The sequence below is a fragment of the Hoplias malabaricus genome, chromosome 9 (genome assembly GCF_029633855.1).
Source record: "Hoplias malabaricus isolate fHopMal1 chromosome 9, fHopMal1.hap1, whole genome shotgun sequence".
NCBI classification, from domain to species: Eukaryota; Metazoa; Chordata; class Actinopteri; order Characiformes; family Erythrinidae; genus Hoplias; species Hoplias malabaricus.
Window position 1 is genome coordinate 36,312,856 of NC_089808.1, and position 13,104 is coordinate 36,325,959.

General features: G+C 44.0%; 1 protein-coding gene across 2 annotated transcripts in view; it reads left to right on the forward strand.

Annotated features, from left to right (window-relative positions):
• lpin2 (lipin 2) overlaps positions 1-12,568 on the forward strand; it is a 32,293-nt gene extending 19,725 nt beyond the window's left edge. For both annotated transcript variants that reach the window (XM_066680489.1, XM_066680487.1), the window contains exons 7-19: positions 130-481; positions 745-844; positions 1,453-1,643; positions 2,224-2,317; positions 2,412-2,574; positions 4,414-4,499; positions 5,042-5,198; positions 6,090-6,238; positions 7,760-7,846; positions 8,020-8,172; positions 8,839-8,953; positions 9,493-9,596; positions 9,915-12,568. In XM_066680489.1, the coding sequence (XP_066536586.1) occupies positions 130-481; positions 745-844; positions 1,453-1,643; positions 2,224-2,317; positions 2,412-2,574; positions 4,414-4,499; positions 5,042-5,198; positions 6,090-6,238; positions 7,760-7,846; positions 8,020-8,172; positions 8,839-8,953; positions 9,493-9,596; positions 9,915-10,059 (1,896 nt within the window). In that variant the 3' untranslated portion in view covers positions 10,060-12,568. The remainder of the gene's footprint in view (positions 1-129; positions 482-744; positions 845-1,452; positions 1,644-2,223; positions 2,318-2,411; positions 2,575-4,413; positions 4,500-5,041; positions 5,199-6,089; positions 6,239-7,759; positions 7,847-8,019; positions 8,173-8,838; positions 8,954-9,492; positions 9,597-9,914) is intronic.
• Positions 12,569-13,104: the final 536 nt, after the last annotated feature.

Here is a 13,104-nt window from a genome sequence, read left to right on the forward strand (position 1 = left end):
ATTTTCTATAGACTATATTTAGAATTGGCAAGCGTGCCACAAAAATGTTTGTATAATTCTGTCCACTACAGTTTAAATGCCATTCTACCCATAAGCTTCAGGTCTTCCTCTTAAATGCCTTTGCTTCAGGTGATGAAGAAAGAGAAGACGGAGCTGCCGAAAAAGGTGACCATAACGCCTACAGAGAACACTCACTTCAGGGTGATCCTGAGCTCCGAGGCCATGGACCCTGAGGCTGAAGTTGAAAGAGAGCGGTCTCTAGCGGAGCCTGCGCCCGTGTGCACCATCATCAAGCCCGAGCCTCGCACTCCAATCTCCCCCGTAACCCCTCTGACCCCGTCCACCTGTGAAGATGTGCTGGCCGCTGGTGCTGTGGTGACCTCCACCCCCTCAGAGCCCAACGCCGCTGATGCTGCTGCTGCCATGGGTGGAGACATGGGAGAAACTGGCCTCAAGACGGATTCCCCTTCCAAGAAAAAAGGTGAGTGGAGCGTTGCCTCTCCCCCCTCTCGTGCCTCGCTTATTCCACACACTTTTGTAATACATTAAAAGTAAAAGTAGAGTCTGAGCTTTATTGTGTTTGATGGTATGTTAAAGATGGTATCTCTCAAAGAGGCTGTTGCTCCTTGAACAAGGTGCTGCAGTAGCCTCCTGTTGCTCCTGTGGAGACTGCTGTGCTTTATCATTACTATTTAAAACTTAGTAACTGATCTGCTTCTGCTGTTTTGTTTTTATTTTGTACAGGAGTCCCAAAGAGAAGCCAGCACCAGGGCCCAGAGGATATATACCTGGACGACCTGAAAGCACTGGAGCCTGACGTGGCTGCACGCTACTTTCCCAAGAGGTACACAGAAAAGCTAATCGCTTACAGTGTGTGGCTTTTCTAAACGCGACGTCATGCTTTTCACTGAACTGATAGGAGTTGATTCCTAAGAGATTTATTATGCAACTTTCTGCAGCTTTTCCAGTGAGCCATTGCTAGCTGCCCTTTGAACAGAGCTAACCTTCTAATCAGTCTGTAGATAGTTCCTAGAGATTGTTTAAATCAAGTCATGTGGTCTTTGTTGTTCCTCAATATAACTTGTGTACATTGGAACGAAGTGTTCTTCAGACTTGAGGTGCAATGCCAAACGGAGGCACATGACACAGGAGCTACATGAAGTGCAGATACACAAGTGTAGATTGTACTATAATAACACAGGAAAGGACATTTACATGGCAAGATATGATAGAAAAACCTCATACAGGTGCCCACTGCATATGTATTGGATTTACAGCAGTAGATAATAGAAGAACTAGTGCTGTTTGAGGTAGAACTCAACTCTACTCTAGGGGAAGTGGCCTATGACTAAAAGTAATGAATAGTTTGTGTTCAGTGATGTGTGATTAGTTTATGACGGATATTGGAAAGACTTGGACTCTCTCTGTGTGTGTGTGTGTGTGTTTATACAGTGACTCTGAGGCTGGCTCCAAGCACTGGATGGACTCAGGCTTGCGGTCGGGTTCTCAGTCCCCTCAGTCTGTGGGCAGTGCTGCAGCAGACAGTGGTACTGAATGCCTCTCTGACTCCGCCTCCGCCGACCTCCCTGACGTCACCCTCTCCCTGTGTGGAGGTCTCGGTGAGAATGGCGAGATATCCAAAGGTACTCAGACACAGCTCCTGGGCCTGTGGTTACTGATAGTACACAAGTATTACAGTAACAACATGAAAACATGATACTTGTATATGGGACTATTGACTTTCCCACCAAGGTCTAATCTGTTTTGACCCCAACACCCCCCCCCCCTCCTCTCTCTCTCTCTCTCTCCCTTTAAATGAAAATCAAAAAACTGTCGAGTTGATATACTGCCGCTGTGCAAAGAGAAACGTCAGTATTAAGGGAATTTTGGGGCATTTCTATTGGTCCGTTCATCATGAAACATGTAGAAAACTATAAATCAACAAAGAATCGAGAAGCATGTTTTTCTTGGGACTGCGACAGTATGTAAATAACCTCATTTCTGATTGGCTTTTCTGTGTTGGGCTTCATTCAAAAAGCAGTACATTATAAATTGAGGTGAATGGCTGGGGATACAGTGTTAGACCTAGTTCCATATACAGACTGAACATTACGTTGTGAACCTGTTGTACGCCACATCAGTCTGTTGTTTCACAGGAGTGTGGACAATTCAGTTGTCGTTTATATGGGACTGTGTGTGTAACATGTTCTTCCTTAATCTTAGAAAAATTTATGGAACATATCATCACCTACCTTGAATTTGCTGAAAATCCAGCCATTATAGACAATCCCAATTTGGTGGTGAAAATAGGCAACAGGTAAGACTTCTACAATACTTTGCTTCCGCTTTTAAAAACAAATGTCTGTTTGTTATTCAGTCATTCATGTATAATTATCTTTCCTGCACTACAGATACTACAACTGGACTTTGGCTGCACCGATCATTCTGAGCTTGCAGGCTTTCCAGAAGAATTTACCTAAAGCTACAGAGGAGGCCTGGGTTAAAGAGAGGATGCCCAAGAAGTCCGGCCGCTGGTGGTTCTGGAGGAAGAGAGCAGACAGCACCATCAAACAGGTGATTCTGTATGAGTGATTAATATCAAAGTTCAGTGTAGAACTGCTTTCTTTCCAAAAACAAAAAGCTTTGGTTTCCACAAACGCATGCAGTGGTCTTTAATCCACTTGTAGTTGATCTTGTGTTTTAAAGCAGTGCTGAACTAATCATGATGACATTAGCAATGGCAATGCTTCTGTAATTACTGGTACCAAAGGATGAGGGACGTCTTTTTTAGCAAGGATCCACAGTCTCTGAAGTTTTTTTTATTACTCTCTCTGAAGCGTCTTCAGTCCCTCATACATCACCCTTTCTGGCTCCTTCTCCCCTGCCGTCCTGCAGTCCTGTAATTAGGAGACCAGGGCAATGTGAAGTTGTACAGGCTCGGTCGAGCAGTGCTGACAGAGACACAGCACACTGCTCATTACTCTAGAGACTTTTATCAGTAACACACTGAATGGCCCCCTCACATGGACAATGACGAGCCAGTACAACATCCTCAATCACTCGTTGGAGACACTGTCTCCATTTCACCAGACAAAAAATGTTTTGTTGAGTCTTCAACTTATCGAAATAGCTCAGCAAAACTCAGACTTACAGTTCTCCTCCTTGCCCCAGATGTAGTTCATCAACCAAGACGTGTCTCTTTTGTTTTTTTTTGGGGGGGGGGAGTTATACTGGAGCTTTGGGATTAACATAGAGATAGCAGCTCACACCACAAGCATTATTATTCTGAGAAATCATCCTAGCCTTTCTTAAAAACTTATCGGCTCAAAAGAATAGTTCACAACATTTTACTTTATTCTCATTGATGAATAAACAGTTTGATTGCTGACTGTCTGAAGTTTGCTTTTTATTTTTGCACCTGAGCTAAAAGGCTTATGGCAGATCTCTGAGTAAAGAAACACCACTCTTATTCTTATAGAATGACTATTAAACTTCAGACATAAACCTTTGACACAGAGTAAATTCAAGCTGACTGACATTTTTGCTGTTTCTTTAAGATTTCAGACTTGATGTGACTTAGCAGTGATCTTTTAGGTCTGGATTTTGTCAGTATGATTTATGACAAATGTGTAATAGTGTGAGTATTGTAAAACGTTGCTATTTTTAAATATTTCTTACATGTTTGTTAGTGGGGGCGGCACAGTGGTGACGTAGTTAGTGTCGCAGTAACACAGCTCCAGGGACCTCCGGGTGACTGTCTGTGAGGAGTGTGGTGTGTTCTCCCTGTGTCTGCGTGGGTTTCCTCCGGGTGACTGTCTGTGAGGAGTGTGGTGTGTTCTCCCTGTGTCTGCGTGGGTTTCCTCCGGGTGACTGTCTGTGAGGAGTGTGGTGTGTTCTCCCTGTGTCTGTGTGGGTTTCCTCCGGGTGACTGTCTGTGAGGAGTGTGGTGTGTTCTCCCTGTGTCTGCGTGGGTTTCCTCCGGGTGACTGTCTGTGAGGAGTGTGGTGTGTTCTCCCTGTGTCTGCGTGGGTTTCCTCCGGGTGACTGTCTGTGAGGAATGTGGTTTGTTCTCCCTGTGTCTGCGTGGGTTTCCTCCGGGTGACTGTGAGGAGTGTGGTGTGTTCTCTCTGTGTCTGCGTGGATTTCCTCCGTGTGCTTCAGTTTCCTCCCACAGTCCAAAAACACACGTTGGTAGGTGGATTGATGACTCAAAAGTGTCCATAGGTGTGTGTCGCCCTGTGAAGGACTGGCGTCCCCTCCAGGGTGTGTTCCCGCCTTTCACCCAGTGATTCTGGTTAGGCTCTGGACCCACTGTGACCCTGAACTGGATAAGCTGTTACAGACAATGAATGAACGTTTGTTAGCGTGGCACTAGAACCTAAATCTATCTTTTTTTTTTTTTTTTTTCTGCAGTCTGAGAGCTCAGGAAAGCTGGAGATGAAGGAAGCCCAGCTGGAGGAGAGAGGCTCCTGCCCCTCTCTGGAAAGCCACACCCGCAAGTGAGTCATCATGACTTTTCACTGACTGCGCGAGTTAAGGTTCAGAATCGGAGAAGTGACTTTTAACCCAGACTGAAATGAAACTGAAATAAAACGGAACCAAAAGTCTTTACACAAGCATGTAACCAGTTATACAGCTGTAGATACTGTTGTCTGTGAAAGTTAAATCAACCCTTTAGAGAATGTTGACTGGTGACTGACATTCGGGTGGATTTCTGACAACATTTGGTGCCTAGTTTTGCACAATAGTCTCAGAAAACAAACTTCTCAAGAGTTGAACACACATTGCACAAACATGAAAACAACCACTGCATCGACACAGGAGAACTCTCAGGTGAGGATTCACCAGAACGACTCATTTTGTTCAGTGAATACTTTTCAACTTAAGGCTTTGGGCAGATAGAATTCACAAATCAAATGTGTAGTAGAAAAAATACCAACAAAGATGGCTTTAGGCCTGATCCCTCAGTCTCTGGACATGCTCTGGTCATTTAAAAGAGGATCTCGGGATTTAGACCAATGACTGTTACCAATGTCCTCAGAGTGGAGTCCAGAGACTCGTCCAGTGACGAAGAGAGTAAGGAGGTGAGCGCTGCTGCTGCTGCTCTAGAGCGTTCGGCGCAGACGGAACCCCAGCCTCAGTCCCAGACTGGCACACACTCCTACCGCAAGTCCTTGCGCCTCTCTTCGGACCAGATCGTAAGTCTGTTTCCCTTGCACTTTGCTACTAATGTCCTATTTATAAGTTGTTTAGGAAGCCCATTTGCTCTAGTGCCCGTGCTTCTGTGTAAAGTGGTGTTAAGACGCTTTTAGTCTTTGTTAATCGATATGTTCACTGACATTCAAGGAGTTCGGAGCGGAATTAGGTCCTCCTTTAATCCCTCTATTACAGGCTGCTCTGTGTTTATCAGATACTTTACACATGCTTTTACTGCCATCATTTAATATGCAGCAGAGTCTTCATGTAAAGCAACTGTGGAATGAATTTATTTTTCTTTATTAGAGTGCCCCCTACTGGCTCCAGCGTTTTACCAAACGGTATCAGGACTGCTTTGGTTTTGAATATTCAGTAAAGTCAGATATGACACTAGAAGTTATAAATATACTGTGAAATGTATAAAACTACAGGTTATATTTGCTGTTCTCATGTAAAGCCAGTTAAAATCTAATCATTTCTACTCTGAGCTCTTAGAGAAATAAGCTAAACCACCACCATTCGCTCCAAAGAGCTCAGTTTCTGTGTTTTAATGCATTTATTACTTATTTTTAAGTGGTTTTACTTGTTTTTATTCTTTTTTGTTTTTTATTTATCAGTGATTTCATAAGACACTACATTGTAGCAGTATTTATTACATGCTTTGTATCACAGTATTTAGAACAGACAATGCCACGTTTCCGAAAATACTATTATAATTGAGAACGGTGTGTTTAATGTGGGCTGTGTGTACAACATTTCAGTAAAGGTATAGTCAGGATTGGGTACAGATAGTTTCAGCATATTTTAGAAGCCATAATAATAATAAAATGGGGCAGAAAATATGCAGCACAGACCTTTTCATTATGACTTATGATTGTCTCTGCATCTCACAGGCGAGCTTAAAGCTGAAGGAGGGGCCTAATGATGTCACCTTCAGCATCACCACGCAGTACCAGGGCACATGCCGCTGTGAGGGAACCATTTACCTCTGGAACTGGGACGACAAAGTCATCATCTCCGACATCGATGGCACCATCACAAAGTGTGTACCTCAGTAACAAAGGTCCAGGTTTTAACAGAACCACACCAGAGTTTAACACTAGAGCAGGATGCTCAGATAAATTGAGGTGCACCTGTTATGGCCACAGATGTTGAGTTGTGCTTTCTCTGCTTGTGTGATCTTTATAAAAGAAGCCTGAAATTGCAAAGCTGTGTACGGGAGCGTACGTTCAGCAAGTGCCAGAGAGGTAAAAGTCCCCTCAGCACTGGGCTAGAGATCAGTTAAGCTGTGTTTTCTCGAGTGATGGAGCTCTAGTCAGTACCTTTTGGGATGAGTTCATCAGTAAACGTCACAAATCATCGGTACCTCACTTTTAACGTTCTCAGGAATGAATTAAAACCCTGTTAGTAACTTGTTTCTACACAGAAGACGAACAGGTGCCGTGAACTGTATTTTCATGCCTCGGTGTGGTGACGTTATTCAAACCATGTGAAAGATTCAGTGCACGATCTCAATAAAGCCCCAGTCCGGACTCAGACAGTGGCAGTATCTCCTGATTAGGGCTTTAAAGCATCAGTGTATTGAGTTTACCTCAGGGCGACTATCACTTTTCACATTGGGCTTGTTCTGAATGTTTCTTTAATGAAATGAAATAAAAACATTCAGCTTGTGGAAGTGTGCAATAACCAGTCACCAATCGGTAACGGCTCAGTTACTGCAGCAATAATGATCGCGCACTAGGGTTATCTCTCAAGGCCAAGCAAAGCTCGGTGACTCGGAGCAGTGCGAAAGTGTCTGAATGTGCAGCCAATAACAATCCACTAATGATCCTAATGTCACGTGGCGATTCCTTATCACAGCCCACTCTAGTGCAGCTTCCGCTCGAGTGAGAAAGGAAGCGTTCGCACGGTTTAATGAAAACTGTCTCTTGGAATAGTGCTCAGAGTTTGACACGTACACGACACTAATATTAACCGGCCTGCAGTCTGTCGTCTTTGACTTTTAATTACTGCAAAGGCAACTGTAATATCAGCGCGCCTATGCACACGGACGTCCTCCGCCTCCAGGCTCCTGCTCTCAGGGACCAGTGGGTGGGCAACATCAAAAAAACACACCAACCCTGACCGACTTGACTGCTGCTTGTTATTTCTGCGATCGGCGCGTCTGTGAGCCTCTCTGCTGGCCGCGGAGCCGGGCGTTTTGCTGCAGGGCGTGAGCCTGGGCCCCCAGCTTGGACCAGGAGGAGGATGTCATCATAATGAGCCAATTTAAATCCACCTCTCCCTCACTGCCACCCAGACTGCGCACCAGATAAAACACAAAAAAACAGGGAGAGGGTCCTCATTAGCAGACGACACGTTTGCGCTTCGCCCAAACACTGGAACATTTCTGTTCTATTTCCTATTTCATCAACTCAAGTTAATTTAAGGAGGAGGGAGGAAGGGGGGGAGTCTCACTTCTGTGGATATATTTAGAATGAGAGCTGAAAAAGGGGCTCCTGTGCCTGCTGACACCCTGCTGACTCCTCTTTGTGTCTCTGTGTGTGTGTGTGTGTGTCTCCAGATCGGACGTGTTTGGGCAGATCCTGCCTCAGCTGGGGAAGGACTGGACACATCAGGGCATTGCCAAACTCTACCACTCTGTGGCTGAGTGAGTCCATCACTGCTACTTCATCTAATTAAACTCAGACATTTGACCTGTAGCTGATAGTCATGACAAGGCTCGGCAGAGTCGTTTCCTTTCATAATGGGAGCTTCTGCTACAAGGCTGTGAAGTCGCCTAACGGAGCAGGGTTTTGACAGTTCTAATCCCACTCTTCTCAGGAACGGCTATAAGTTCCTGTACTGTTCGGCGAGGGCCATCGGCATGGCTGATATGACCCGGGGCTATCTGCAGTGGGTGAATGATGGCGGCACCATTTTGCCCCGCGGGCCACTCATGCTGTCTCCCAGCAGCCTTTTCTCTGCATTTCACAGGTACCTCCTCTCCTCTGACAAAAGAAAAAGGTTGAAGTGTAGTGCTAATAGCAGCTCTGCTGCAGGCAAGTTAACGTTCTTGTTTTAGAATCGGAGCGAGGCGTTCCTCTTTCAGAATGTTGTTGTAACTACTTAGATGTCAATATTAATAAATATTTTGCCCCTGTACCTAACAAAACATGTCCTTTAGACATTGGTAGTCCATCTGTTTATTCGTTATTGACGAGAAATGCCAAATGCAGAGCGCCTCTTTGTAGAGTTGAGGAAATTCTTTGCAAAAACTCGTGATGAAAATATTCTAATACGATGCTAATGGTAAATAAGTTTCGTATCGTTCTTGTGAAGCAGTAGATGTTGACGTCTTTTGGTTATAAACAGATGGTTCTGTATTAATTGAAGAGACTGTGTAACACTGAGAATAGATGAAATAGATAAACACGCTTAAAAAGCAGTGATTAAACTGTGCTGATTTAATTATTTATGAGAAGAATATGACAAATACAGAGAACTTTATTAGTTACTAAGATATTAATTGTATGTGTTTTTGTTGTCCTTAAAATTCCTTAGCAGTTTGTTCCTGTGTCTGCTTCATGACGTCTTAATCTTCTAAATCAAACACATGCTCAGAACCGTGAATCCTGACGTTACCTTCTCTCGCTCTCTCAGGGAAGTGATTGAAAAGAAGCCGGAGATTTTCAAGATCGAATGCCTTACTGACATCAAGAACCTGTTCTATCCCAACAAACATCCTTTCTACGCCGCGTTCGGAAACAGAGCCAATGTGAGTGAGCGTGCGGTGAAGTCTTTTTTTTCTCATTACACACAGAGCTGATCTCAGCTGTTGGCAAACAGTACAGTTGTGTGGATTCAAGGTTGGTGTGTGTTGCACTGCTTGGCTCCGTCTGTTGGGTAACACACTTGGTGGATGCTCTAGACGGGCTCTAATAACACATCACCAACCAGACTGAGAAGCTGGATTCGTCCAGAGTGCTTTGGGTCAAGTGCTTGTAATAGCCTGCAGGGGGCAGAAAACTCATTACAACGGCTCCTTGCTGGATGCGGTTTCAGTACTTTCCCATGTTACATTACAACACAGCCAGCAGTATCTAAATAAACAGCTCCACCTGGGCGGCTCTCCCGCGTTGAGCTGCTGGCTGTATGTACAGACATGATCGCATCTGTTTCATAAGCTTCAAACCTTACTGCTGCTGTCTGAAAGACTGCTCAAACATGACATGGACATTTCCTGTTTTGTTGGTGTGCTTACTGTGGAAAGAGAGTGCTGCAGTTTTCCGTAACCTGTGCTTTTCCATTGCCTAGGATGTGTTCGCCTATAAGGAGGTGGGAGTGCCTGTCTGCCGGATCTTCACCGTAAACCCTAAAGGAGAACTGATTCAGGAGCAGACAAAGGGCAACAAGACCTCGTAAGCACATCCTCTTCACACCGTTTTAATGCATGGTAAAGCCAGTTTCGGGAGGGGGGCCTTGATTTAAGGATACGAGGTTTTTCAGGGGTGTGGTGCCCTGAGAGGGACTGGCTCCCTGACCAGTGTGAGTTTTACCTGTGCCCAGTAATTCCAAGTATGCCTCAGGAGCCACTGTGATGTGAATTTTACCTCTTCTCCCATCACTCCATCGTAAACATAAATACTCTAACAGTGCGTCATACAAATCGTACGTCTCAACAGGGAGAGGATGCATCTCACTGAGGTGTGTGTGGTGTCCTGTGTGTCTCTGTGCAGGTACAGCCGGCTGAGTGAGCTGGTGGAGCATGTGTTTCCTCTCCTCAATAAAGAACAGAGCTCAGCGTTCAGCTTCCCAGAGTTCAGCTCCTTCTGTTTCTGGAGGCAGCCCATTGTCGAGATAAACCCTGACGAGCTGCTCTGAGGCTGATCACACACTCGGACTGCGCCCACCCGTGATTCACAACCTCACATCTCTTAACAGTTACATGACAGTCTTATTTCCTTTAGGTCAGATCCCTGCAGCTCTGGCGTGGAGACCCTAACTACTCACAGTTGCCACGTGTTCGTACTAATTTCTAACGATTGTACAGGGTTCTTCTCCAGAGTCTCCTTCAAGCCACGACAAAATGCAGCGCTCAGGAGCTCCTCGGATGGTCGTGTTGAGCTTTGTGGAAGGCGTTTAGGGTGCCGTTTTTCTACAGTGAAGCCAGGGCTAAAGCCTGGACTGCATGGCTTCGCTGAAACTGGAGTAACCGGGCACTAATCTGGCTCTGTGGTATGTCATCGATGCTCTTGCTCGTTGTAATCTGTGATTCTTTAGCTGCTAAGCTCGGGTCCACTCCAGGGCCGGTGTGGGTGTTGATCCCTCCTGCGGTGGTCTAGAGTAGGCCAGTGTTTACAGTCTTGTGGCCTGAATGGTTACTGATTTCAGAGTGAGTGCAGGGATGGAAAAAAAGGTAGTATCAGATATTTATTTACAAATGTTAATTTATTTTCTTCTTTAATAACAAATCATTTAATGATAATTATTAACATGCACTGCCTCTAATGAGCGAATGCCACTCCGAATGTCGTCACTCTCCAAAGAGAACCGAGTATCTAATTTGAACAGATCTGCTGCTCTTTATTTTGGGGAAGAGTTTGACCAGTAGAAATGATTCAAGACGACTTTTCGCTTGCATTCATATTGTTTCATGTGTAAAATAGTGCAGATTTGTTTTGGACAGTGGCGATACGCATTGCCAGTCGATGAAATATGAGCAGAGAGACGCTGCTGGACGCTGCCGCTGGTGAAGTGAACCCTGAGACGTGCCGGTGAGGTCATTAGATTTATTTTTTTTCTTCCCCTCCCTTCAGCCTGAGGGTGCACTTAGGCTTTTAGCTCCAGCCAAAGGCCAGTGGAAATGCACGGTCCACTGAGGAAGGTGTGCGCTTGTTTTCCAGGTGTTTTCCACTCGTTAGTATTTTCATTGTCTGGCTGCTTCACGGTGCCTTACTGATCGCACTTTCAGCAGCGGCCAGGAGAACACGGCAGATCGTCTTGCACTTCAGTTGGATGCTGTTCAGCGGTGTGTTGAGTGAAGGCTTTATTTAAGTGCTTACTTTTCACAAGACTTACAGCTACAGTCCGTACATTTTAGAGCTGTGTGTATGGTACTGTGCAAACCTCCAAGGTGCCCTGATCACTGATTTTCAGCATGAAGCAGCTATAAAAGAGTTTCCACCACTGAAGATCTCAATATAAAGAAGATGGGAGGGTGTTCTCTGACTTTTGCACAGCACCTTGTCATCACAAGTTGTATAATCACTAACACTTGATTCATAGTGGAGTGTAATCCTAAAGTGTCCTGATTTGTATCTTTAGACTCAACAGTATATCCTTAAAGTTTACTATGTATACACATTCATTAGAAAGATATGGGTAGGGTTCTTTTACTCACAAACACTTATTTCTTGCTTGTCTGAGACCGGTGGATATTTCTGAGCCCTTAAGCAGCTTCGTATCCACAGTCCAGACCATCAGGTGCTAGGAAGAGTAATAGGAAAACTATTAAAAAGCTTTAGCTTATCATGTTGCTTTGTTCAAATGAAGACATGCTTTTAAATGTAAGGCCAGGAGTATTCCAGAGCTTTGAAGAACAGAAGCGGATTGCAGCTATTTTGCACGCGAAGGCTCAGAGCTGACGTTCTGAACCAGTGTCGACTGAGGGAGTGTGTACCTACTCGCAACTGTTAATTAGTGTAAGCTGATCTTTGCCTTGGCCTTACAGGAGCTGTCCAGATACCTGTTTCTGCTTAGATCCAAGTCTCTCTAGGTTCCTAAAAGGTAGGTCTTTAGAGCACGGTGTTGAACTAAAATAGGCATGCACACTGACTTGAAGCACAATAGCAAGTAATTTATTTAGTGTAATATTCATATTAATGAGTGAACTGTTTAATAATTTGAGGAAACAGTGGGCATTGCGTGGTGGTTTGAGTTGTTTTTGCGTGTTTCGTCTGTGTTTATGATGATGTGTAGAAGTGAAATCTGTCTGTTAATGATTAACAAAGCGATCCCATTCTTTCTATGAAAGTAAAACTTCTTTGTGTGGGGTGAGCACACTCATCTTGTATGATCCTGAGATTAAAAAAAAAAAAAAAAAGGAAAAAAAACAGCAAAATAAATGCCATTCTTTTGAAATTGTGGTAAATGCTGAACACTTCATTCTTCTTTCGCTTTGATGCCCTTTGTTTTATAAGCTTTTATTTTGGATGACGTATGCTCTTTGTGGGAATGTGTGCGTGAATAGGACTCTGTTGGTTTTCGATGTTTGAACTTTGTTGCGTCTGACCACCCTAAACGTCTTTTAAGTATTCACGTGTTGTATGGATTTATTAAAACTCTTGGTTTGGAAAATGTTTATGAAACAAAAATCTATTAAAATAGCATTTACTACAAAATGTTTCTGTGGTATTTTATAACTCTATAATAATAATAATAATAATACACAGTTTGGTGTGAAATGTGTTTTTCTAGAAAGAGCTGGTGAATCAGTTGTTCAGTGGTGGTGATGGGGACCAGACATCCAAAGTAATGTTTAATAAAAAAAAAAAAAAAAACACCCTCCTCAGTTATTTCCTGGAGCTGCATTGTCTTACTATTGACTTGATAAGGTTATGGCCTAACGTACATATTTATAATAAATACATATATTGGCGGTAAGTAGTTCCCAAATAAACTATGTTGGATTTGAAGCTATTTTACAGTTTTAAAAGTAAATTAAACACATTTTACAAAGAGACCCTTGGTTCCTATCATTCATTCGTTGTCTGTAACTGTTTATCCAGTTCAGGGTCACGGTGGGTCCAGAGCCTACCTGGAATCATTGGGCGCAAGGTGGGAATACACCCTGGAGGGGGCGCCAGTCCTTCACAGGGCAACACACACACACACACACACACACATATATATACGGACACTTTTTGA